The sequence below is a fragment of the Polyodon spathula genome, chromosome 11, assembly GCF_017654505.1.
Source record: "Polyodon spathula isolate WHYD16114869_AA chromosome 11, ASM1765450v1, whole genome shotgun sequence".
Taxonomy (NCBI): domain Eukaryota; kingdom Metazoa; phylum Chordata; class Actinopteri; order Acipenseriformes; family Polyodontidae; genus Polyodon; species Polyodon spathula.
In genome coordinates, this window is record NC_054544.1 from 4,346,164 (window position 1) to 4,373,305 (window position 27,142).

Below are 27,142 nucleotides of genomic sequence, written 5' to 3' on the forward strand. Positions count from 1 at the left end.
CTGGCGAGCCCCGCTGTGACTGACAGTAGCTGGGATGCAGTAAGGTGTGTGGAGGAACGTATGACATCACCTCTTCTTCAAACAGACTGCGGAGAAAAGCAAAGACAACGTTAGTGTTAAAGCACAGACTCCCAGCTTGATGAAATCCCCAAATCAGATCAAAACTGAATACCCCACCCCATATACCCAAGAACATAATCTTATACACCAACACAGCATCGTAACAGACAATCTCTGAGACTCCTGGACGCGACAACCACACAAACACAGTGTCCTCCAGTGCTCAACTCCCACTCTAATTCTATCACTCTTCTGCTCCCTTCAAGTCCTCTACTCTCACCCTCTCACACGTTCACTCCCCCACTCTCACTCCTCTCACTCTCACCCCTCTCACTCTCCCACTCTTATCCCCCACTCTCACCCCTCTCACTCGCATTCCCCACTCTCACCCTCTCACTCTCATTCCCCAACTCTCACCCCTCTCACTCTCCCACTCTCATTCCCCACTCTAACCCCTCTCACTCTCATTCCCCAAATCTCACCCCTCTCACTCTCATTCCCCCACTCTCACCCCTCTCACTCTCATTCCCCACTCTCACTCCTCTCACTCTCCCACTCTTATCCCCCACTCTCACCCCTCTCACTCTCATTCTCCACTCTCACCCCTCTCACTCTCCCACTCTCATTCCCCACTCTAACCCCTCTCACTCTCATTCCCTCACTCTCACCCCTCTCACTCCTCCACTCTCATCCCCCACTCTCACTCCTCACTCTCCCACTCTCATTTCCCACTCTCACCCCTCTCACTCTCCTACTCAAATTCCCCACTCTCACCCCTCTCATTCTCCCACTCTTTTCCCCCACTCTCACTCTCATTCCCCCACTCTCACCCCTCACTCTCCCACTTTCATTCCCAACTCTAACCCCTCTCACTCTCATTCCCCCAATCTCACCCCTCTCACTCTCATTCCCCCACTCTCACCCCTCTCACTCTCACTCTCATCCCCCACTCTCACCCCTCTCACTCTCATTCCCCCACTCTCACCCCTCTCACTCTCCCCTCTCTAACTCTCCCACTTTCATTCCCCCCTCTCACCCCTCTCACTCTCCCACTTTCATTCCACACTCTCACCCTCTCACATGTTCACTCCCCCACTCTCACCCCTCTCACTCTCCCAATCTCATTCCCCACTCTCACCCTTCTAACTCTCCCACTCTCATTCCCCCACTCCCCCACTCCCATTCCTCCTCTCTCACCCCTCTCACTCCCCACTCTCATTCCCCACTCTCACTCTCCCACTCTCATTCCCCACTCTCACCCCTCTCACTCCCCCACTCTCATTCCCCACTCTCACTCCCCCACTCTCATTCCCCACTCTCACCTCTCTCACTCCCCCACTCTCATTCCCCACTCACTCCTCTTACTCCCACACTCTCGCTCACCTGAGCAGCATGACCAGGTCTGCATCGCTGGAGAGTCTCAGCAGCCCTGTGGTGCCCTCACTGCGGATGAACTGCACCTTCTCCCTGCAGGGGACACAGAACAGGCTTGTAAACACAGCCTCACTACAGAGCACAGCACACCAGACCCCATAGTGACGCACAGACATGTGTGCACTGAAAGACTCACAAGGCATTTTAAGTTTCATTAAAAGTACAATGTCTTCAATAACGTCTAATCAAAACATCTTCCACTGAATTTACTCAGTTTCTTTTGGTATTTCAAAGCATGCATTGTGTAGTGTTTTTCTAAAGAATACTGGTCTTCGTTCCCTGAGCCCTGAGTGAGAGCTGGGCCGGTCTCCCTGCCTACCTGAGTGGGTGGTTCCTGACGAGCTCCGGCTGCCTCTCCTGCAGGATCTCGAAGATGTTGGGCTGTCTCAGAAATGCCACAATTTTATCATTGTAGGCTGCAGGGAGACCCCAGAGAGGTTAGCAGAGAACAATACCAAACGCACAGACAGTCACACATAGGCACACAGACACAGATACAAATACACAGGCAGACATAGACACACAGATATACAGACACACACGTAACTAGGCCAAAGTATATACAACAACGCCACCTGCTGGACTCTTAATACATGATAGCTCATGCTCGAATCTCAAATCCCAGGTTTACGGATATGACAGGATTATCTTTTGTTAGCAATCCACTCTTGAAAGTAACAATCTGTCTAAGCTCTGCAGCACGTGAGGGACACATACCCACTGGCACCAGGTCCTGGTACTGGTTCCGGTTCACTGTGTTGAAGGTGCTGGATGGGCGTGGCAGAAGCGGGGGGCCCGAGTGCCGAGATTCATCGGCAACCTATTGGGGGGGAGGGGGGAGGAAGGGAGATTGAGAGAGAGAGAGAGAGAGAGAGAGAGAGAGAGAGAGAGAGAGAGGGAGAGAGAGGCTAGTTCACCAGTCCGTCTGTCTGTTTATAAGCATGACTGCCTTGAACTCAAAGAGTAGGGCACTGTCCAGTAAATAGCTCTAGTAGAGATCTGAGCCGTTTCCCAGTCTACCCTCCCCTCAGTCTCATCTGTCTGTATACAGGCTGCCTCTGCCTGCTCATCTCCTCATGCATGTGTTCCTTATCAAGCTTGTGCCGACATGATTTTTTTCCAAATCTATCTGACTGCTTATCTTTCTCACTGTCCTGTCTCTGTCCTTGGCTCCTTTAATCTGTCTACCTGGCTGTTTCGTTCACTCTTTCAGTTCTGCAGTGCATTCCATCCCCTCCCCCAAACCTGTCACCCACACAGGCTTGTTATCCCAGACAGACAGAGAGAAAGGGGGGGGGGGGGGGGGGTGTGGAGAGAGGGAGAGAGAGGCAGGTTGTCGGGGGAGATGGTGGGTATGAGGGAGTGCAGGGACACAGGGAGGGTATGTGGGGAGGGAGGGTGTGTGGGAGTGCAAGGACACAGGGAGGGTGTGTGGGAGTGCAGGGACACAGGGAGGGTGTGTGGGAGTGCAGGGACACAGGGAGGGTGTGTGGGGAGGTGAGAGTTGTGAGTGAGAGAGCGAGTGGATTGTTCCTCACCAGGTGGCGCGTGCTCACCTCTCCTGCGCTGTGGCTGCGCTGCCGGGTCAGGTGTTGCCGGTGTGCCAGCACGCTGGTGGGGCGGCTGCTCTGCAGGGGGAGCCGGGGGTCGATGAAGGTCGTGCTGCGACAGTTGTGATCAACGAAGAAGGGCTGGCAACCAGACACAGGGTGTATTATTACCTCTGGGTTTACATGTTTGGTGCAAAAGAGCAACATATTACACATGATCCTTTCTTTAAACTTAACGGCAATAAAATCAAACTATTTACTTTGCTTTAGCCCTGATGTTAATCAATGAAACACTAGCCAAACTACAAAAACAAACCTTAAACTGTCTGAGAAATTGCCACTCTGGATAAGGGACAGTTTCTAGCAGCCTGGAAGTCACTCTTCAGAAAGCTTGTCAGTGAATGATCTGGGACACTGTATTGCCTGATAAATGTTTCCTACAGTAAATGTGCCTGTACAGACTGCAGTTTTCCCATGCATTTTGCCATGGTTATACAATGCATTAACCAAGGTTCCCTGTGTTTACCATACCTCTCTGGGATTTACAATGCTTACCTATGCTTGTGTTACACTTTGCTTGCTCTCGTAAGGGGTGTTGTGTATAGAGCCCTGCCCCTACCTTGCCCTGGTGGTCGTGTTTCATCTCCCAGCCACGTGGCAGCTCCAGCTGCTTGTTGGCAAACATGTTGAGGAACGTCACCAGGTCACGGTTGTGCAGGTAGCGCTCGAAGTAGTGCGTGTCTCGGCGCACCTTGGTGATCATGTGTTTCAGACACGTGTTGCTTGTAAACATACGATAGGCACTCTGGGGAGAGATAGAACATGGGTCAAGCCACACCAATGTCACTGAGCATGTCTCATGTACATGTGGTGCAATGTCTGAAGAGTATTTCAATGTATATGTGCTATTTTCTGCACTGTACACATGTGAAGCTCTTTAAGGACTGCCTCAACAACCCCACTTTGAGAAAACATATGGCTAGTGTTAGTCTAAAAATCAGCAGTCATTTCATTATGTAGCTTATTTTTTAAACATGACAAGCCTTCAAACTGGGAAGCTGTGGTCTAATATGCATTTGAAACTGTACTTTGATCTAACATTATTATCACCCTTCAAACCCCAGACCCCAACCCCAACCTCAACCCCAAATTACAAACCTCAAACCCCAAATTCAACCTCAACCCCCAATCTCAAACCCCAAACCGCAACCCCAAACCTCAAATCCCAAACCCCAACCCTCAATCCCAAACCTCAAACCCCAAACTCAACCCGCAACCTTCAACACGAAACCCAAACCCCAAACTTAACCACAACCCACAAACCCCAACCCCAAGCCCCAACTCCCAAACCCCTATGGGGGGGTCACATTACTCTTTTACACTGTATCCCCAGGGTCAGCGATGTCTCCTCACTGTCTCAGTTTCAATAATCAGGAATTCCTTTTCTAGAATCGAGTGCAGGAAGTGGATATCACAGTTAAACTCTGTATTATTGTTAGTTCCATTGGCAGTGACGCTTGGCACATTTTTTTTAATGCAATAGTGCTCAAAGGGTTGTTCTAACCATTACTTAATCGAAGCAATGCAACCTCTATTCAGGTGTTAATCCTTTCATTATTAAATCGACAACCTGCTGTGGAGTTGTGCACCCCTTTCCTCATGAAACAATGCATTGTTGTGTGTTTGTTATAATTATATATGAATGAGGGTTGTAACTCCCTGTTTAGACTCCCATTCTACAAGCCCCTGATTCCCGTTGGAAGTTGCAGGTGCACTCACAGGGTTGGAATGCAGCATGGTGAAGAACTCGGGGCTGGTCAGGAACTTGACGGAGGGGGACTGCAGCAGCAGGGAGAGGCGGGAGCGCGAGCTGGAGGGGGGCAGGGTGCTGTCACGCCGGTACTCTGAAACAACACGGCACAGCAATGGTGAACAGTGCTATGAGGAAGCATGGCGGAGACAAGTCCCAACATCCAACCAAATGAGGCTGTGCTGATCGCAATAACAACCTGACAGTAAGCAGCACTGGGAATCGGGTGATATTATACCCACCCGGGGCTTGCTACATTGAAGTAGTTCTGTACTTGGATTCTGATTATTGGGTTCACATGTAAGTGAAGAATATCAGTGGCCCCCTATTGAGCCTGCATGTTTAAATTGAGATTGGGTGTGAACAAGCCATGTAGGTTAATGGCCTCTTTACAACACCAAAGAAGAGTTTCTAAGCAGTGTCACATTGCATATGGGCACTGGAACTGGTAGAAAAACTTCTTTACAAAAAGCACTGCCTTGAAAAAGCCAATCCAGCGAGCCGTGCTCTCAGTTTCCCTGCAGTGCACCTGGGATAGTGTAGTGCATCAGGTCACTGTCCTCAGGGGGAGCCTCTGGAGCCTGGTCCTCCGAGCGATCATTGGTTATGGTCCTGCGGATACTCTGGTACCTGGGGCAAGACAAACAAGATGAGCAGGGCTCCACACATGAATTAATAAATGGAAACTCACTAACATAGCAACTGGTATTGTGCTCATTTACAGACATTCAATCCGTTTCCTTGCATACATTCAGCCTTCATTACTGAAAATGTGCAAGACACACAAAAGTAGTAAGAAGGTATAAGTGCACTTGGTATGAGCCGTGGCTGTTTCCGTGGTTACCTGCGGTTCAGCTGCTCCATCTGCTGTATGGAGTCGGATCTCTGCAGGACCTGGGAGGCGGCCGGCGTGGTGGGCCTCTGCCACGTGGTGGTCCGGTTCACGTGGTCCACGTAGAAAATGCGCCCGTGGCTGTCGATGCGCGCCTCCCAGTCTGAGGAGGAAACGAGATCCATCAACAATTAGAAGACATCTTTCACCATGACTGACCAAGACAGTCAAAACTCTGACCCACAGACACCCCTCTCCTAGGGGAGTGCTGAGCCAAATTGTTAGTAGTCACAAGAGGTTGAGTCTGAACTAGTATTCAATATACACTTTCTCTGCATACCTTCCCCCGTCTGTGCTTCCTCAACTTAAACAAAAGTGGCAGAAAATAGCTTCCGAAATATTTAATGAGTGTGTGTGTAGCCTCTTCATCTGAGACAGAGATCAGTTTCATAAGAAAACATACAACTAGAACAATACAAGCCTACAAAGAACACCTTAGCTGTTCTAATATTGTCCTGAGTTGTTCCTTGATTGTTTTCTGCTGCTATAATTATTTTATTTGTCTTTGTAAATTAGTATTTTCATTTACACTTGCTTCAAAATGAGACACCAGGAGGCTGTTTTGAACCTTTTATATATCCTTTTAAGATCTGGTAACACTGAAATGCACTCATTTGAGAAAAAGATGGCAAAGAGGAGACAGCGGCACAGCATGAAAAATGATTTTTTTAAGCAATTAAGACTGCCAGGGACTTTAACAAAATCTATCTAGCTTTCAAACAGCATGCATTCTTGGCATTAAGCTTGGCACTCACTTTAAGCTTTTTGTATGAGCAAGGGGTAATGATGGGTCTGTTTTTTTTTTTTTAAAGGGACAAGGTTTTGTGAATTTGGAGCCTCTTTGTTTTCAGTAAAGCAGTCCTGAATGAATGACTGTTAATGCTCAGCTTTCTCTGGAGTGTCGGAGCAGAGTCCTGTGCAGCTTTAGCCGAGGTGGCTCAGTGAATTAGGGGAGAACTCACTGGGAGGCAGTGACTCGTCCACCCGCTGGTACCGGCCCATCTCCTGCCGCACGGAAGGCAGGGAGCGCATGGGCTGGTGTTCATTCGACTGGGAGTCTGAGAGAGGGAGGGGGGAGACAGAGGGAGAGAGGGAGAGAGGAAGACAGAGAGGGAGGGTGTAGGAACAGACAGTGAGAACACCATGCACTCAACCAGAACAAAAAACATTTTACAACAAATATTAATAAGGTTATCCATCTATATATATCATATAAAACAAACTACTGCAATACTGTAAAAGGCTATGTGAGGTAGACAAACGATTCAGTGTACTGAAGGCACTAGTCCAAACGTTTTTCTACTGGAATTAGTTTCTTATAGTATGACCTTAGGATTACCTTATTGATGAACCTTAAAAATGAGAGAAATCATGAGTGGAGCAGCTCAGATGATGACAAGAAGACTAGGTCTGTGCAATAGTAGACCCAGCATGCATGGGTGAATATGTCTGGTCGCCCCTCTCTACCTGCGTCTCGGTCTGTCTCCACTGCTCCCTGACCCGAGTCTTCAGACCCGTCTGCCCCTGCCTCTGCCACAGTCCCTGCTGACCTCACTTCCCCTTCCAGAGACTCGCCGCCTGCTGCCTGCATGCTCCGCCTCCTCTGCCGAATCTCCTCTCCCTCTTCCTCACTGGCTGAGACAGTTGGCTGAGGCTCCTCCCCACCTACCGCCCCCCCACAGGCCCCTCCCTCCTCATCAATGGTGTCAGAGGATGCAGGGTGTGTGGCCTCAGAGGAAGCCCCTCCCCCTGGATCTGCAGTGGCCGCTGCATCCCCGTCCTCCTCCTCCTGTAAAGAAGGATATGAATTTCAGTGTGGCTGATTCATTTTCTAGCCCTAATACATTTACTAGGTATGATTTTTTTTTTTTTTTGACCTTCCAGCTAACTGAGCTTATAAACGGTTGAGCTCGCCTGTGAGAAGAAGGCTGGGAAGCGTGTGCTCTCAAAGGAGGAGGAGCAGGCCATGGATGACAGGTGGGCAGTGCCGTTCCCCAAGCTGACCGCCCCCTCCGTGGTCTCACTGTCCTGGTCCTGCATAGCTCCGGACTCCCTCTCCTCCGCCTCGTCGTCCCCGAGCAGGTGTGTGGAGGGCAGTCTTTCCAGGAGCTGGTGCAGACTGCCCACACCCTCCTCCTCCTCCTCTTCCTCCTCCTCCTCCTCCTCCTCTCCCTCCCCCTTGGCCTCCCTGCTGCCACTGAGCTGCCGCATCTCCCCGTTCAGCATCAGCAGCCCCCCCTCCAGCGGCGCCCCCTCCTCCTCTAGCTGCTCGTCCTCCTCGTCTGAGTCGATGTGCAGCATGGCGCTGAGCCGCGTGTCCGTAGGGAAGCTGCTCCTCAGTTTGGGGGAGGCCCCGCCGATGGGCCTCTCACTGGGGCCTGCTGCCCTGACCCTGGCCCCCGGTTTGGGATCCAGAGCGTCCAGGCAGTCGGTGAAGGATTCCTGCCGCACGGTCTGGTTGCAGTGGGTCGGGGACTCGCTCTCTGCCGGCTGTGGCCGTTCCTCCTGCTCCTCCTCCTCCTCTCTCCCCCCGGTCTCGCTGGAGAAGGGCTGGGGGGCTGCCTCCCCCGGCTGAGACCCCTCCGTACATGTGGGGGATGGGCCCCTGGCCGTAGGATGGTCCCCCGGCAGGTCATCATCATCAGAGGGGCTCTCCGGGTCCCCGTTCACCGTCGCTGCCACCAGGAAAGTGCCCATGGTGTCCGGAGAGGCGTCTGTGGGAGACACGTACCGGAGTGAAGACAAAATTGTGCTTTCTGTACTTCAGAAACATCGGATGTGTGAATATCTATATATAACACAAAAATGTTAAACAGTTTGAACTTTCTGAAACATTAAAGCGTTTAATACATGACTAAAAAAGTAATAAAAAAATCAGACTTGCACATTCTTCACTTTTAAACATTGCATAGTAGCTGTTTATCATTAGGGGCTCAATTTTTCCATTGTGGGCAAATTGCCCATTTAACACATCGCTGAGCAAGGGAGCGATTTAGCAATATGTGTGTGCAGTGTGCTGTGGGCAGTGTCAATGTGTTGTGAGCAGTGTCAGTGTGCTGTGTGCTGTGAGCAGTGTCAGTGTGCTGTGTGTTGTGAGCAGTGTCAGTGCGATGTGTGCAATGTGATGTGAGCAGTGTCAGTGTGCTGTGTGCAATGTGCAGTGTGCTGTGTGCTGTGTGCAGTGTCAGTGTGCTGTGTGTTGTGAGCAGTGTCAGTGCGATGTGTGCAATGTGATGTGTGAGCAGTGTGCAGTGTGCTGTGTGCAGTGTGCAGTGTGCTGTGTGCAGTGTGCAGTGTCAGTGTGCTGTGTGCAGTGTGCTGTGTGCTGTGTGCAGTGTGATGTGTGCAGTGTGCTATGTGCAGTGTGATGTGTGCAGTGTCAGTGTGCTGTGTGCTGTGTGCAGTGTCAGTGTGATGTGTGCAGTGTGCTGTGTGCTGTGTGCAGTGTGCTGTGTGCAGTGTGCTGTGTGCAGTGTCAGTGTGCTGTGTGCAGTGTGCAGTGTGCTGTGTGCAGTGTGCTGTGTGCAGTGTGCTATGTGCAGTGTGATGTGTGCAGTGTCAGTGTGCTGTGTGTTGTGAGCAGTGTCAGTGTGATGTGTGCAGTGTGCTGTGAGCAGTGTCAGTGTGCTGTGTGCAGTGTGCTGTGTGCAGTGTCAGTGTGCTGTGTGCAGTGTGCAGTGTGCTGTGTGCAGTGTCAGTGTGCTGTGTGCTGTGTGCAGTGTGATGTGTGCAGTGTGATGTGTGCAGTGTGCTATGTGCAGTGTGATGTGTGCAGTGTCAGTGTGCTGTGTGCAGTGTGCTGTGTGCTGTGTGCAGTGTGCTGTGTGCAGTGTGCTATGTGTAGTGTGATGTGTGCAGTGTGCTATGTGCAGTGTGATGTGTGCAGTGTCAGTGTGCTGTGTGCTGCTCTCACCTTCATGCACAGAGGAGGTGATCTCCACTCTGAACTGCAGCTGCCCGCTCACATGGTCCGTGGGGAGCCGCCGGCAAAGCATGTAGCTCAGGACCTGATCCCTGCAACGGAGAAGATGGGAGTCAATCCAAGAGAACAGGCTTGACCAGACCACCACAACCAGAGCCACTTCAATCCTGACCCAGGATTGCACAATCAGGGCTACGCTTTGTATCTGGAACCACAGCACTGAACTTGTATTTCAGTCACTTAGCCACTTGTATTTAATCAATAGCATGGTTTCCATTACAGAATTACTTAACCACTCACTTAAATGTCAGTGTCACATAATAAATAGAATGTGTGTCTATTACAAGTATTTTTCCAACATCTTTTTCTCTATCACAGTATTTACCCAATCAAGCCAGTATAGTGACTGTGTTTACCCAATGGAAAGCCTGTACGGCAGCCCTGTTAATTCAATCATATTGCTCTGTTTCAGTATTTAGCCAATAGGAAGCCTGTAAGGCAGCCCTGCTTGTCCAATCATATTGCTCTGTTTCAGTATTTACCCAGCGGCGTTCCTCTCCAGCAGTCTCTGGACTGGGATGACAAGTTTCCCCAGGAAGCGCTTGATAATCGGTCGGCTCTTGGCGAACTTGTCCTTCACCTCAATCTCCAACACGTCAGTGAGCAAGGCCACAAAGGAATACTTCTGGCGACAGAGAGACAGCCCGACACTTTACTCTTCTGCACCGGAGCACAACACAGGGTTAAAACAACTGGCACTGAGGTCCCCTGTCAGTGGGGTTTGCCACAGTAACGTTAAACAGCAATTCTGCTGTTTTTCCATACCTTTCCTATGGTTATACTAGGAATCTATCATAGTTTGCAGTGTTTTTAACAATGCTTTACCATGCCTCTCTGGGCTTTACAATGCTTTCACTATGCTTTTGCAATAGTAAAAGAGATATGTCTTATATTTGTCTTACTAGAGCAATATCACGGGAAGACATCTAATCTAGATAACACTTCATATTTGGGAACCGTTATAAGTGGTGATATCATGTGAATAATGTCATAATAAATATACAATCAAAAAAGTGTAATGTAATTCAGTGCTTATTATTTCTAATGATAATCTATAAGCATAATTATTAATAGAAAGTGTTTAGCGACATCTCAGGGCACTTTACTGAATAAGTGTGAAATGATTCATTCACTCAGCCTGCAGAGCCATGTTGCCATGTGAATGTGTAACATGGCATTTTCTAAGCCTACCCTGCCCTGCCCTGCCCGCTATGGTGCGGTGCTGCTTGCCCACGGGATCGTACCTCGCCGCGCCACACTGGGTTGGTGGTGTTGGCGATGATGGTGGACCGTCTCTCCTGGCCATGGTGGGCGAAGGTGAGGAAGGAGATCTTCTTTCCTGGCTTGATGGACATCTTCAGGTACGGGTCGGGGTTAAAGAACATGCCCTTCTTCAAGCCCAGGGCTCGGAGATCTGAGGAGGACAGGAGCAGTTAGTCTCACACACACACACACACACACACGAACCTACTCGCACGAGCACATTCTCATACTGTCATTATGATGCGACACCCAATCAATAAAATCTTAAAGGTTTTGCACACGTAGTACAAAAAAAAAACCTAGTTAAGAAAGCTGACATTTCTGATGAAGACGTCTTACTTCTCTGGTACTAATTTCTTTAAAATGGAAATACAGTAAGCGTTTGCAATATTGCTGACGATTTTCACCAGCTTAGTAACAACAGGATATAGTGAGGGTCATACCACACAAGGTGGCGCCTGTGTGGATCAGGAATCAGGAAGATCAGAAAATTGAAAAAATAATGCAGAGGCCTAGTACTGTTCCATAATAATTATATAGTGAAAGCTACCAGAATATTGAGTCACTTAAACCAAGCGTGCAGGATAATCCCGTCTGACTGCTATTCTGTTCATGTTTCTGAGGAAATCCCTTCACTACAGGATAATAGATTATAGGAATTATAGAAAAGAATGTGAAGAATTTAATCACGACTGCAAAAATAAAAAAAAGCTTAAGGATATTTAATGCAGCTCCCAATGCCAATCCTCTCTTCTGTTATCTGATGTTTGCAATCCTTCCTTTGGAGTTGCTCTAATATTGAGATTTTTCTTGGTTGCTCAGCTATTCCATGTTTACTTACCTGCAGATGGGGGCTCTCCCCCTTTCCCCCTCCCACTCCACTTCTCCCACTTCCCCTACTCTTCTCCCACTCCTCTCCCTTCTTGGCCCTCAGGATCCTCAGCGCTCAACAATGTGAGCAGTAGCCGTGCATTAATGAGAGCGTGTGCGCAGTGTGCAGAGCCGCTGCTGTGCTGCCAATATACAGACAGAGAAGAGCAGGGACTCTCCAAGCTGCTGGGGACTCCCAGTGTCCCTGGACTAGGCAGCACCGTGACCCCATCCACACTCAGGAAGCCAGGACTAAGCCCCTTCAAACCACCCTGCAATCTCCCACTGTGCAGGCTATCATTAACACCAGGCTGCTTTCTTTCTGGAAGCGGTATGCTAGCTACATTTTCCAGCTGCAATCTTGTTTGAATTGAATCAATCAATCAATCGATCAATCAGTATGTAAATACTCCCTGTTCCAGTGAAGACCTGCCCCCAGTGAGTGAGTGGAGTACCTGACAGTGTGAAGCTGACGAGTTTCCGACAGGGCTGTGTGACCATGTCTCCTTCAGCCAGCCCCTCCACTCCCACCTGAGACAGACAAGAGGACACATGAGCTCAGCACTGCGCACACCACACTGCATACTGAACACAGGGCACTGCACACTGAAAACAGGGCACTCCACACTACACACACACCACACTGCATACTGAACACAGGGCACTGCACATTACACACACACACCACACTGCATACTGAACACAGGGCACTGCACACACACACACACTACACACACACACACACACACACACACACACACACACCACTGCATACTGAACACAGGGCACTGCACACTACACACACACCACACTGCATACTGAACACAGGGCACTGCACACTACACACACACACACACACACACACACACACACACACACACACAACACAGGGCACTGCACACACACACACACACACACACACACACACACACACACACACACACACACACCACACTGCATACTGAACACAGGGCACTGCACACTACACACACACCACACTGCATACTGAACACAGGGCACTGCACACTGAACACAGGGCACTGCACACTACACACACACCACACTGCATACTGAACACAGGGCACTGCACATTACACACACACACCACACTGCATACTGAACACAGGGCACTGCACACACACACACACACACACACACACACACACACACACACACACACACACACACACACACACACCACTGCATACTGAAAACAGGGCACTCCACACTACACACACACCACACTGCATACTGAACACAGGGCACTGCACACTACACACACACACACACACACACACACACACTGCATACTGAACACAGGGCACTGCACACCACACACACACCACACTGCATACTGAACACAGGGCACTGCACACTACACACACACACCACACTGCATACTGAACACAGGGCACTGCACACACACACACACACACACACACACACACACACACACACACACACACACACACTGAACACAGGGCACTACACACTACACACACACACCACACTGCATACTGAACACAGGGCACTGCACACACACACACACACACACACACACACACACACACACACAACACTGCATACTGAACACAGGGCAATGCACAGTGAACACAGGGCACTACACACTACACACACACACACAACACTGCACACTACACACATCACACTGCTTACTGAAGACAGCACATTGCACACTGTTTACTAAACACACAGACAAACAATCACTACAGGACACATCAGCTCAGCACAGTACGCAGTGCTAAAAACACACACAGCACACGGACTGCACACACTCAGCACAGTGCATTTCACACCCTGCAATGCACAGAGAACCACCTTTATTTCAAAAGCTATACACAGGCCGGCTCCTGGCTGGTTCTCTGCAAGGTCAGATCGTCTGACGACTGGGAGGAGCTGTTGCTATGGGTTCTCTCTGGAAGTTACAGAGTGTGATGACCTGTCTGTCAGCCCCGCTTTAATAGGGAGGAGCAAGACACCAAAAAAACATCCAAAGAATTCAAAGAATGACTCGAATAACTCTTGAGAGATGATAGTGGCACACAGGAAACAGCCCTGTTAACACTGCAGCTCAATTCCTGTCTTATCAGCATCTCATAAAGACTTGGGAGTGAGCGAGAGATACAGAGGAACCCTGCTGAATGTGTCTGGAAGCTCTTCCGTTATTCGAAAAAAAAACGTCTACTAATCTGCTTTAAAATGAAATGCTAACCAATGAAATCCACACTTGCATCTATTCTGAGCTTTATTAACATTATCAGCGTGCATGACTCACCACCACCCCAGGGTTCTTGACAGTGATGCAGGGCGTCGTTGCGCGGAGAGCACCGCTCACCCCGTGGTAATACTTGAAACAGATCTTTATTTCAGCTGCAGGGAGAGAAAGGGACAGACTAGGAGATATTCAAACCAGCTGCAAGGCTGTCAAAAAACAAGAGACGATTAAACCTCAAAGAAAGCAATGTACTTCGTCATACTTGATCTAGACAACCGCATACTGTAGCACAACTCAAACGAGATGTTCTGTTAACATGCAGGGCAAGGGAATCACTGAGGGTCTGGAGCACACCTTGCTTCAGGTTTTCACATAAATCTCACAGAACAGCCTTCAGTTCTTCATTCTGCCTGGACACGTGGAGGAATTATCAACCCTAAGCACTAAGCACACTAAGCAGGGCACTTTTCCTTTTCTGGTCCAGTGCTGCTTCCCCTCCCCCATCACAATGTCACGCAGTGCCCCTCCTCCCAATCTCACTGCCCCTCTCCCCCGGCTCCTATCCCAATCTCAATCTCACTGTCACTATCCCAATCTCTCTGCCCCTCTCCCCTGGCTCCTATCCCAATCTCAATCTCACTGTCACTATCCCAATCTCACTGCTCCTCTCCTCTGGCTCCCATCCCAATCTCAATCTCACTGTCACTATCCCAATCTCACTTCCCCTCTCACCCGGCCCATATCCCAATGTGAATCTCACTGCCCCTCTCCGCTGGCCCCTATCCCAATCTCAATCTCACTGCCCCTCTCCGCCAGCCCCTATCCCAATCTCAATCTCACTGCCCCTCTCCCCCAGCCCCTATCCCAATCTCAATCTCAATCTCACTGCCCCTCTCCGCCAGCCCCTATCCCAATCTCAATCTCAATCTCACTGCCCCTCTCCCCCGGTCCCTATCCCAATCTCAATCTCACTACCCCTCTCCCCTGGCCCCTATCCCAATCTCAATCTCACTGCCCCTCTCCGCCAGCCCCTATCCCAATCTCAATCTCACTGCCCCTATCCCATGCAGACAGCTGGTAAGAAAACACCAGACTAGACATTAAGAAGACTAATGAGAAATACCAGTGTTAAAACCTCTCATCTCCAGACACCGTGGACACTTTTAAACTGCAGGCTGCTTTAGCTTTTCTTTTCGAATTGTGAGCCAGGGGCACTGTGTTACCGTAGGTAGCTCATCCATAACTATAAAACCCTCCATGGCAAGAATATGTAGTAATACTCAAAGGCTTCAAGAAGTATTTCTTAGTGTCTTAAAAAAGACTAAACATTACTTTTGTTTCTTTCAGTATTCCTGCAAGGTCACTGTCAGCTAAATACAGTGTCCCTTTGAAGTAAATATGGTTTGAATTACTGGAAATGTTCTAACCATTAGAACTGCATAACGATTCACTATACTGTGTAGAACTCTGTGTGCTATGATTTTTAGATTTAAACGAGATAATTAATCTCAATGACGGTCAATATTCTATAAAATGTTCCTTCCCATGTGCTGTTTAATTAATGGTGTTGAGCACAGTAGACTGGGCATCCTTGCCAGCTCTGTGTTATTCTTAATTACTTCATTATTTTGTTAACACTCTAGAAAATGCTACATTTGAGTTTGAACCTTGCTCAAGCAGCTAAACAAGTATATTTTCCTACTAAATTCTTTAAATTAGAAACTTGCTGTGCTATCAATACCCATTCCCACAGAACGTCTCTTAGCAGTTTTCTTAACTTTGAAACATCTCTCTTCCCTGTGGTGATGTGTCTCTTTCAGAGGGAATATTAAAAAGTGAAGAAAATGGAAGTGGAAAAGGTACTGAAGTGAAGGGAAGGCAAATGGAAACCAAAACCCCAGGCTGGGCTCCACCAACTGGCTCTTAGGTACGTCCAACTTAAAACTGAGCACAAGCTAGGTGTAAAAATGATGCCGATTGCTTAAATCTTATGCCTTATGAAGGGTAGGCATAAGGAATTAGTCGTAAACAGCTACATTTCTCCACCATGAACTCTAATTGCACTCTAACGGGTTTAAGAGTTTAATGTCCAGTGGGTGCAATCCGGCCGTGGGGGCGATGCCATGAGCCGAGCGACGCTGTTACTACTCACGCTCCATGAAGTATGGCCCAGGCTCCAGCCGCCACACAATCTGCCCCTTCTGGGTGCCGTTCACCCCGCGGTTCTTCGAGTCCCACACATTTGAGGGGCAGTTCTCATCTGGGGGCAAAGATAGAGCATTACAGACACAGGGACTGCTGGAGCAGCACACATGAGGACTGCAGGAGCAGCACACACGGGGACTGCATGGAGCAGCACACATGAGGACTGCAGGAGCAGCACACACGGGGACTGCAAGGAGCAGCACACATGGGGACTGCTGGAGCAGCACACACGGGGACTGCTGGAGCAGCACACACGGGGACTGCTGGAGCAGCACACATGAGGACTGACCACGGATCAATCTGCCAGCTGATCACAACAGAGGACACACCATATCCAGGGGAGACAAGTTGGAGTGTGGAACACAGTTAAAGACTTACAAGTATGAGAAGCAATGAATCCAGTCTTCTTCTGGCACATAGGCCACTTCAACATTTCCTGCCCTGGAGCTCCCAGGGACTCCCAGTACAAACCACTTCGAAGGAACCCACTCTCAAAACCAGATCCACTGCATGCTTTCTCCCTTACCTCTGATCTCCAAGTCGTCAGGACTGCCCTCCCTAATCCCAACAGAGCACGCGGTTGGCGCCCTATCCATGGCACACCAGACCAGGCTTCCCTCAGCCCTCTGCCTCTCTCCCTGTCTGTACTGCAGGACCAGTCCCTCAGCCCTCTGCCTCTCTCCCTGTCTGTACTGCAGGACCAGTCCCTCAGCCCTCGGCCTCTCTCCCTGTCTGTACTGCAGGACCAGTCCCTCAGCCCTCGGCCTCTCTCCCTGTCTGTACTGCAGGACCAGTCCCTCAGCCCTCGGCCTCTCTCACTGTCTGAGACTCAGAGAGAGCCAGAGCAGAGACAGGCTGCCCCTCCCTCCGAGAGTCTTCAAAGAGCTCACTCCACTTCCTGTTTCTTTCTGCCCCAACAGGATGTTTGTAAACATGTTCCCAGAGACTCTCCCCCCCTCCACCCAGTCCCACATACAGAGATAGCAGAAGACATGGCACACTGGGCCACAGAACTACAGAGACAGATAGCCCTCACCCTGTTTCAAGTGTAAAATCAGCTTGTTAGCTCTGCAAGGAGACAAGTAACGTCATTAGAGAAACAGTAGTTTATCTGCACCACTGTTTCTATGATTATAAACCTCCCAAAACAGCTGTCAAAAAATCTACGACAGACACAAACCATTTCATCCAAAAGAGGGGTGAAAGTTAAAAAATATAATATGAAATAAATATTATTTGTACCTGTAACGTCATCTTTTAAGGTATGAAAACAATATCTTGCTTGAGTTTGGATGAAAGCCACAGATTTGTATCATAAGAAAGGTACAAATCAGCTGTACAGTTTAAATAGTTAATATTTGACTGTGCATATTTCAATGAACTTCCCCCTGGAGGTAAACACTGAGGGAAATTCAACAGTTCATGGAGTGAATGTGAAGCACTTCTGCTCATCAATAATATTAGAAGTAGTGTGTGAATAGCCAAGCTGGTCTGTTAGAAGAAAGAGTTTGGGAAACGCAAGCAAGCTGAGTGGAGTCCAGGATGACCAACAGGATACACCAAGACAAGACCTCACTGCTTCCTTCCTGAGCGCTGCACAGAGACACAGAGCTGGGAGAGAGACGCTAAGCACCCCGCTGGGGAGCTCTCTGCCTCAGACTCAAACTGCACACAGCTACAGGAGGAGACCAGGGAGCTGGGAAGGCATGGCAGTGTCACACTGTACGCATCGCCCCACCAGGGATTTCTATATCATATACCCAGGGGCATAAACAGCACTAAGGGGAATCTGGATTCATCAGGATATTCACTAACCCCTAGTTATTCACATTATTGATGAAGAGGAATTGGTAGACATTATTTGAGTTATTAGCTGCAAACAGTCAGCCTCTGCCTTTTTCTGTAGATAGAATGATGTTTGCTTTAAAGTTTGCTGAAAGTTGAACAAAGTTTATTCTGTAAGAAAGTTTTGAGAACACTGTGTAAATATAAACACTCTCCAGCGCTGTCACTATCCTGCACCTCAATAACAAGCGCTAGTCTAAACATGCAAGCTCTCCAGCTCCTGTCTTTGCCTTCATCTCACTCCCCTGCTCTCCTCTCTTCTCACTGCTGCTATTCCCTCTTCTCAAGTAGTCTCTCATTGTGCTGTGCAACAAGAGATGAGAAGCACGTCGTGCTGGACTGCGCAGGGATTGGCTGTCCCAGGTGGCACCTTCCTCAGCACAGGGCTTGCAGGGAAAGGATAAGTGCGTTGGTTCAGACTGACGATTACTCCTATTACTCTTTGTGTAGCTGTGGAGATCCACAGGGCAGCACTTCTCTTCTACAACTAAAGCTTTGAAAAAGACCTTTGCTCTGCTGCTCGTAGAAATGCTTTGGGTTGCAGATAATTTATTGAATGATTTCCTTCCTTTAACAAAGGATCAACGGCAATGCAGTATGGCTCTACAATGGCAATGCCATGTTATACTGTATCTATAATAAAAGACATGGCAGCACGGTTTTATAATCTTATATACCAATATCACAAAGTTCTGAACCCATGCACACAGGCTCTCCATTGCAGTAGCTCTTCAGTACTTCTTCAGTACTTCTGTCTTTATTGTAGTCATAATGGAAGGTGCAGCCTTTTCTGTATTCCCACAGAGGAACAGCCCATGTTAAGAGTTAATAATGTTGCTAATTTAGCTGTATTCATTTTTTAGAGTTACAGGCTCGTTGCATGTCGAGCGGGGGTGAAAGCGACTCTTAATCTTGCGAGCTCCGGTACACGAAGTCTATCTCTGCAGCTATTGTTTCATTGTTTTGTGCTCCAGTGAAGCACAGAGAGCTTTCCGAGGCCCGGCTCGTATTCTCAGCACTTGCACTTATTAAAGGTGTTTTTTGACCTTGGATAAACAATAATAAAAAGGAGGGATAAAAAGATGATGATTCTTTCCTGTCCTTTGAATGTTGAAACGGAGTGTGTAATATATAGGACCAAGAACAAAAACATATTGATCGCAAAGACCTTGGTTAGCACTTCTTTAACCCCACCCTGCATCTTTCTGCTTTTCTATTTGTTTTTAAGTGCATGTTTAACATGTAATAGTGGTACTGATAAAGTATTATCCTGTAGCTCATATCCATTAACTTCTTACTATAATCCATTCATAAAAAAAACACATCCCGGAGCCAAGCAACCTGCAGCTTATGGGTCACTGCGTCTCTAATGGAACATCCCAACATGTCAGTGATTTCCTCTGGTGTTCCAATTGACCGGCCATGTCAAGAGAGGATCAGCCATTCATGTATATTTTCTCACAGCAGGGTCAAGTAAACATGGGTGCAGTGGGAGGGGGCAGTGCCATGCTGTCCACTGGGAGGAAGAGCACCTACTCTACAGAGTCAATAACGAAACTGGCAGAAAACACACATCTTAGCCAGCTGCAGCCAATCAAGCACTGGCCTGGTCTTGAGAGCTAAGAGACCTGGTCAATAATAAAAATAATAATAATAATAATAATAATAATAATAATTCTTCTTCTTCTTCTTCTTCTTCTTCTTGGAATGTGACCTCAGAAAGCTAAGCAGCAGCAGCAGGATCAGGCCTGGTCAGCAATTCCTCTTCTTCTATTATGATCTGTTTAGATCGTATCCATCATGGTTAGTCAATTATATGACCTGTCCTCTCTTCCATTTGAGTCAGAACCCAATCAATACACCAGCATGGAGCATGGCGCTGGTGAAGGTACCAATTCCCAGATGAGACTTTCAGACAAGATCTTTAAAGAGCTTTAAAGGTGCAAAATACACGGGGCAGATCAACTGCACTGTAACTGTAGTGCATGTGTGTGTGTGTGTGTGTGTGTGTGTGTGTGTGTGTGTGTGTGTGCAGTAGATTTCTTATCACAGAAGTAAAACCTAAACAGCTCAAGAGGAGAACGCTTTGAGAGGAATGCCTGAAGATGTACTTCAATATTAAAACTCCCATTTAAGAGAATCAGTTCAGTTTGGGGGGCACAATGGCTCAGTCGGCTCAAGGCGCTGTTTGACTGGCGGGTGCCTTCAGCAAGGCTCATCTGTCTGCCCTCAACCAAAACTTTAAACGCTGCACGACAAGATAAACAGCAGTCTTTGTCAGCGTGAGCTGCATGTTGCATGTCCTACTGGCAGAATGTGGCACAGCTAGCCTTGGTTTTATCTGTCTTCAGTGGGAGTGTGTAAGTGATAAACAGAAAGAGAGTCACCATGAATTTGGGAAACACAGTGTCCCAGCATCTCTGTTAATGGAAGGTCTGCTGAAGTGATTGAAGGCAGGAGAGGACACTTGGGAACAGCACAGTTTTGCAGGAAGAACAAGAAACGTAATCAAATGTCTGAACACTTCCCTGCTTCTTCTGTAATAGGCTGCACATTAAACAGCATGTTATCTTCTTATTAAACAGGCGAATACCTCAAATGTCACAAACAATTGCGACAGCTTCTATGCTGCACCTCTAATCAGCACAGTCACAGCTCCTGCACAGAATGCACTAGAAATGACAGCATGGGGCAAATAATCTACATACTCACTCCCTGTGGAAACCAAATGGTCTTCATTATCAGAATTAAATACAGACACACAGATGCATATTTGAACAGGAACAGGGACATTAATGTACAGACTGTGAGAGTCCGTCTGTCTGTGTGTCACTTTCTTAATTTTATACAAATACTTTGAAGGTGATTTTTCAACAGGTACTGTGTAACTATTAAAGGGATTATGAGGATCCTCTGTATGTGTGTGGTTTGCTTTATGTGTACGCAAGCCTCCCATTGCACATTACAGTTTTGTTCTCTGATCCCTTACCTGCAAAAAGAATCAGTCCTTGTTCATGAGGTTATTCAACTCACACTAAAAGCTTGAAACACTCACACTGCTATACGATGGGGCTCTTGCTTGTGGTCAACATGCTGCTGGCAAACAAGGCTATGCTTGAGGAATAATTCACTAATTAGGGGGTTTGGCTGCACTCTGAGCTGAGATGGAAATTAGTTATGTGCGTGGGGAGCCCAGTGCCTTCCCTCACATAGTTACCTGTTTCCATGGAGACCACAACCGTGATGAAAAAAACAGCAGTGACCGGAAGATCCAGACAGGATCACTGAAAACTCCTATTTGAAATTCACACCAAAAAGAAAATGCATGAAGGCTGTCAAAATGTATTATTATCCTGGGTTACATTCCCGGGAACTATCACACCCCCTCATTCTGAAGGCATGATAACCAGGCAGCACTCCTGAAGTGACTGAACAGCACCAATCTGGGTTAAGAGAAGACTCCTCAACAGTTTTTTTTTTTTTTTCTTAAAGGAATAAACAGCCAACAGGGTTTCAAAATGAGTAAAAGTAGATCTGCACAGGAGCCCAACAGCATAATATTTATATTTTAAAGCAGTTCTCAAAGTGGGGGTACAGCAGAACGGTCTCAAGGTAGTCGTGAAACAACCACCTTACAATCGGACTGACTCTGTTCTTCATTTTTTATGTCTTTAATACCTGTGCAGTCAATTGCACTGAATATTTTGCAGAGATCTGTGGTACGATATGCATTTCAAGAACATATTATTTAGGGTGTATTTAATGGGGGTTTGAACATGGTAACTTTTGCAACAAACCTTTACCATACACTCCTTGCCTTCTACAAACGTGTTGGATTGCATTTAGAAATAATCAGATGAACTCTATTTTATACATGCATTTTTAACCTGTCGGGTACTGTGTCAGTATTGCGTGATTAGGAGTTGCCTCAGTATGTGCGTTCACTGTGCTAATAAGGATCTGGAATAAACGACAGCAGTGACGGAGCACTCACCGATGTGGTACAGGCCGATCCAGTCCGTGGCATCCACCTCCTCCTTGATGTCCCAGGAGATGATGAGGTCCTGCGCCAGGCCGAGCGTGAACTCGTAGGTGCTGGCGGTGAGCGAGGAGCGGCTGTCGGAGGTGACCAGGTCCGTGTCGCTGTTGGCGCGCTGGAAGCCCATTGGCTCGGCAGGGCCTGCATTCTGGGCAGCCAGACTCTGCAGGTTCTCCGGGCTCAGCGTGTAGCGCATCTGGGGATTGCGACGGCGCACGTACTGCAGGTGCTCCCGCGCAGAGGCTGCCATGGCCATTCAGAGCGAGGGGAGCGCAGGGAGTGGACAGTGGGGGGTCCACTGAATCGCTGAGGCAAGGTGTGTGAGACCGTAGGAGTCGGGCTTGATAAAGGTGTCAGGCTTAAAGAGATGGGATGTAATATAAAAGGGGACGTGATAACAAGCAGGTCAAATTGGGATTTAGAGCAAATGGGTTGGGTTTGCGGTTTGAAGGGGCCTGTTTCTGAATTGAGGACGGTAGAGGAGGGAGGGCTAGGGGAGTTGGGCGGCGACTTCTCTGAAGACCTGCATGAGGGAGACAGATAGAGAGAAAAGAGCACAGCAGTTTAATCAACTGGTCAGCCTTATCCCGCTTCCTCCATCCCTCACCGTACACAAACACTCACAAGTATGCACAGCTTCAATTAACTATAACATTTCATATTTCAGATCTAACCTGTCTCTCTGCCTCTCTGTTTCAGACAAGGCTTGAGAGCTTCAGTGTGGCCCTGCCAGGAATGAAGCGTTCAGAGGGACGAGGAGTTACGGCTGGCTGTTCAGAACAGAGGGCTCCACTGCACTGGAGAGGGATTAACAAAGCAAGCTGCTGCCAGAAACACAGGCTTAGAGCTGGGGATCAGGCACCCTGACACACACACACACACACGCATGCACGAACGCACGCACGCACACGCACACACACACACACGCAAGCACGCATGCACACACACGCATGCATGCACATACAGAGACACACGCACACAGAGACACACACACGCACGCACGCACGCACACACACAGGACAGCCAAGGGCTCTATCAGCACTGTCCATCAGGAGCTATTGCATCATTGGATGGCTCATTGCTTAACTGTGATGAGAACCCTTCACATTTCCAAGGGGTTTATCGGAAAATGGCAATTATTCAAATTAACAGGATCTGCATTGTACTGTGCTGTACTGTACCCAGTACCACGAATCACCAAACTCTATACAACGCAAAACAGAAGCTACATGTCATCTCTTCACCAGGACATGGTTAATATCGCTTGCGTGTGTTTGAAATAAACCTGTAATAAATTCAAACAAAACTGAAAGATAACATGACACGAAATAACGTTAGACAGAGCCATGCAATCTCAGAGCTGCACGTTATGGGGAACGATATCTAGCACAGCCTCACACAGACACGCTCCACCCTGGGGCATTGGGAAGCTGTATCTGGCCCTGCATGAGCTGGAAGGAGGAGGCAGGCAGTCTCCTAAGTGCTCCTCTCTAAACTAGGCCACTCTGTGTAAGGCTCTGCTGTCAAGAGAGTCTGAGGCACTGACATGAATACTGCGAGGAAACCAGCTCACACCCTACTGACACTCTTCATTTACCATAATTTCAGACTGTTGTAAAATTCAATACAGAACCCTCAGACTGGGGTCCCCAGAGGTTTCCTCCCAACAGAACCAGGAGGTCAGGTGTTTGTCTGCTTGTTCTGTGATGGGCAGTGCCTTGTAACTGCAAGGCGGTGCAGGTTAAGGTAGTCTCACCTAAAAGACCCAACATTGCAGCTTTAGGAAGCGGTCACTTATAAAGACCATGTGAAAATGTACCTGCTGTACTAATCATGATGGCATCATACATATAGAGTCAGAGGGTGAGAGGAGAATGATGAACAAAAGAATGTTTGGGAGGGTTACAAGGAGGATTCAATCCTTTAAAAAAAATATTTTGAAAACTTTGACATTCCTGGCCAGATCCCCAAATGAGTTTAGTTTACAAGCCCTGAAAAGCAAGTAATCTTTTGTGCGTGTGTCATGTCTTCCAGTAATGGCGTCTTCATTGGCAGGCAAGCATGGGGTGTGCCGTGCATCGGGATGTGCCGACTCTATCGATCAGCCAGTAAACTATCTTCACAATGTCTCTGGGAAACAAAATTTAGAGCTGCTGGCTGTGAGTGTAACACATTGGATGATCTCTGGTTTCCAATTTCTGAGCCAGTCCAGCTCAGCAAACACAAAGCACTGAGTCAGCATCCCAAGAGGATCCCCCAGGGTCAGTGCAGTGCTGCTCAGCTCCACTGAGGAAGAACTGAGGAACTGGCGTGGCCTTCAAGCACTGGAGCTTTGTACTGCTGAGGGAGGGTAGGCTGCTGTAGGTTATCTGCTGTCACATAACTGCTTACTGCTTGTACCATCTGCAGAAAACAGTCCAATCCACAGCCAGGTGTTATCAAAAGCTGAAAGGCCATCGACGGTTTAATAGAATTGAATAATTCCAATTTTTTAATTCCTTCCCCTGTGTTCAACATCTCCCTGATTAGCAGATTGCTTTCATGTTTGTTTTTGGTTTTTTCCTGTTTGTTCAGCAGCATCAGAGCCAGTAGTTGGTGCGTCCCATTGTGCCAGCCTGCAATCCTGGTTTAATCCCAGTCCCGGATGACGTGGATGGGAACAGATGTTAAACTAGTCAAGTTTCATCGTATTCACCTGAAGGAGGCTGGTTATATAAACCCACAGGACCGCCTGTTAAACGGCTGCACAGCGCGGCTCACCATGGCGTTTAACACTCAAGGTGCTGCAGTTTCTCATTTGCTTGACGCAGCAGAAGGCAGTTCCTTTGCAGAGGAGTGTAAATTATCATTGCTTCTACCAAGCATCGGCAATGCACACAGGCATGAGATACCAGGAACCGCTGCAGTGCCAGGCTTACAAACAGCAGGTTTGGGTTTTCCTTGTAGATCATTTAATTCCTTTATTTGCACATCATCAGAATCATTATCATTTTTTTAGGTTTAAGTTTTTTTACAGTAATATGGAGCTGCATTGTTTTACATTATTTCAGCTAGAAACACCTCTTAATCTGCTAGGTTCATCCTAAATATCAGTGCTCACTCATTTCATTACCAAGCATGTCTTTCAGTGCAGCCTCTCCAGCACATCCAGCGATGTGTAAAACCATGTTTAATGAATGAAGGCTTACTGTCCTACTTCCAGGGAACATGTAAACATTTTATTATTAACATTCACCAGCACCTTAAATTAGCAGTAAGCATAAGAGAGACTGAAGAAATACGCAGTGTGCATTCCAACCCCAGCGGCCGTCCTGTCTGTGTGTGAAGGGCACTCAGCCCTCGCTGGTCTGGGGTCAGAGGTCTGGGCTGTGCAGAAAGAGAGGAGAGATGATGAATTGAGCACTCTCTCTCCTGTGAGGTTAGAGCTGGACTGCTGGAGCCATGCCAGGACTAGCTGCATTAAAGAGACCTCAGCTCGGCTGTCACCCGAAAAAGCCAGCATACAAACCAGATCACCCCAGCAGACTCGCTCCAGCCCGGCACACAGGACCGTCTGTTAGGACATTGGTACTACAAGACACTGAACTTCTTACTTCAGCCACACTATAGCACAGAGGGGATCTGATATAAAATAATTGGTAATGAACCTCTGGGGTACAAACACAAACACAAAGGACTCACTCCTGACACTGTCACTCTCTGTCTGTCGCTCTTTTTCTTCTCATTATCAAGAGGCTCTTCTTGTGAGTATGATAGCCTTGCCATTCCAGACTGACTTCACAACAACCTTAATAGCATTCTGCATACCTCATACCTCAAAGACAGGGGAGTTAGGACCTATTCCAAAGGATGCATCTTGGGTGCATCTTTCATCTTTCCATACTTCTCGCTGAACCTTTCACACAAACAAATCATCTAATTGCCTTCCCACATACTTCACCCCACATGAATTCATACTGCAGTTAAGACATACTATACAGTATCGGGATCTTCAATTGCATTCAATGCAGCTAAACAGCTGTCTGTTAAATAGCTGCAGGCATGTGTTCCCATCTAATGCAAGAGCTGTCATCCACCCAGTGTGCATTCCACCAATCCCAAGACACTATGGCAGGGATTTCCCGTTCTCGCAAGGCAACAGCCTTCCAAGAGAATGTTGGTTGGCTGCTGCGTGAAGTTAACATGAAGATATCGATGGCCTCCCTGCATTGAATCCCTGCACTGGGTCTGGTTCCCCTCTAACAGACAGACTGAAAAGCGGGTGACAATGTGGCTAGGCCAGATTTAGCCTGACCAAATATTTTTGTTAATGAAAGTGTTTAACTGCAGCTCCTGCCTCCTGCCTTTGTTACTCTTGTTATTATCCAGCCTTGACTACTGGCTTCACTATCACACAGCCGCAGACCTAAAGACAGCATTTATTTAGATTGCTAAAGTAGGGCTCTTTCCGTACCAATTAAAATCAAACAGCAAATGTTTGTAAAAGCCAGGAAGGGTTCGACTTGAATTATTGAAATCACTGCATCATAAAAATCCATTGAATAGATCCAATCTCTTTAAATGCTGAGACGCATCTCAGAATCAGCCACATCACATTATCTCCTGGAGAGATAAGTATATACTTTATTAAGAATTGGACTGAGTTGACATTTTCCACAACCCCTTCAAACCTCTAACGATACACAAAACAAATAATGAAATGATTAAATTAATTAATCAAAGTCACCAAAACACCTAGCAATATCTCACAATCTTTAACTTTGTGGCCCAAGGCTAAGTAAGATACATTCATTTATCTGAGAGATCGCCAATTAGGTAAACGCTGCCTAGCATACAAACAGCTAATTTAAAAACCTGTCATGTCTCGGCACAAACAATATCCAAGAGAAACAGAAAACCATGTCAACTGTGTTCTAGTTTAGTGAAGACTTCATGAAAACTGCAATTTGAGGTCAC

The 27,142-nt window shown here is 47.7% G+C and overlaps 1 protein-coding gene across 5 annotated transcripts in view; it reads right to left on the reverse strand.

Moving 5' to 3' along the window:
- LOC121323236 (E3 ubiquitin-protein ligase HECW2-like) overlaps window positions 1-27,142 on the reverse strand; it is a 43,160-nt gene that overhangs the window by 8,527 nt on the left and 7,491 nt on the right. The window contains exons 2-20 of one of the 5 annotated variants that reach the window (XM_041264167.1): window positions 22,142-22,709; window positions 16,250-16,357; window positions 14,158-14,252; window positions 12,317-12,392; window positions 10,973-11,142; window positions 10,211-10,350; window positions 9,660-9,760; window positions 7,661-8,460; window positions 7,214-7,535; window positions 6,709-6,804; window positions 5,699-5,849; window positions 5,384-5,484; window positions 4,824-4,948; window positions 3,664-3,849; window positions 3,033-3,185; window positions 2,212-2,314; window positions 1,814-1,910; window positions 1,444-1,527; window positions 1-86 (exon numbers count right to left, since the gene is read on the reverse strand). The exon at window positions 1-86 is cut by the window's left edge and continues 24 nt beyond it. In XM_041264167.1, the coding sequence (XP_041120101.1) occupies window positions 1-86; window positions 1,444-1,527; window positions 1,814-1,910; window positions 2,212-2,314; window positions 3,033-3,185; window positions 3,664-3,849; window positions 4,824-4,948; window positions 5,384-5,484; window positions 5,699-5,849; window positions 6,709-6,804; window positions 7,214-7,535; window positions 7,661-8,460; window positions 9,660-9,760; window positions 10,211-10,350; window positions 10,973-11,142; window positions 12,317-12,392; window positions 14,158-14,252; window positions 16,250-16,357; window positions 22,142-22,442 (3,295 nt within the window). In that variant the 5' untranslated portion in view covers window positions 22,443-22,709. Of the gene's footprint in view, window positions 87-1,443; window positions 1,528-1,813; window positions 1,911-2,211; window positions 2,315-3,032; window positions 3,186-3,663; window positions 3,850-4,823; window positions 4,949-5,383; window positions 5,485-5,698; window positions 5,850-6,708; window positions 6,805-7,213; window positions 7,536-7,660; window positions 8,461-9,659; window positions 9,761-10,210; window positions 10,354-10,972; window positions 11,143-12,316; window positions 12,393-14,157; window positions 14,253-16,249; window positions 16,358-16,680; window positions 16,782-16,828; window positions 17,157-22,141; window positions 22,710-27,142 lie in introns of those variants that run through there. The other 4 variants (XM_041264166.1, XM_041264168.1, XM_041264169.1 and 1 more) reach the window with 4 other exon arrangements.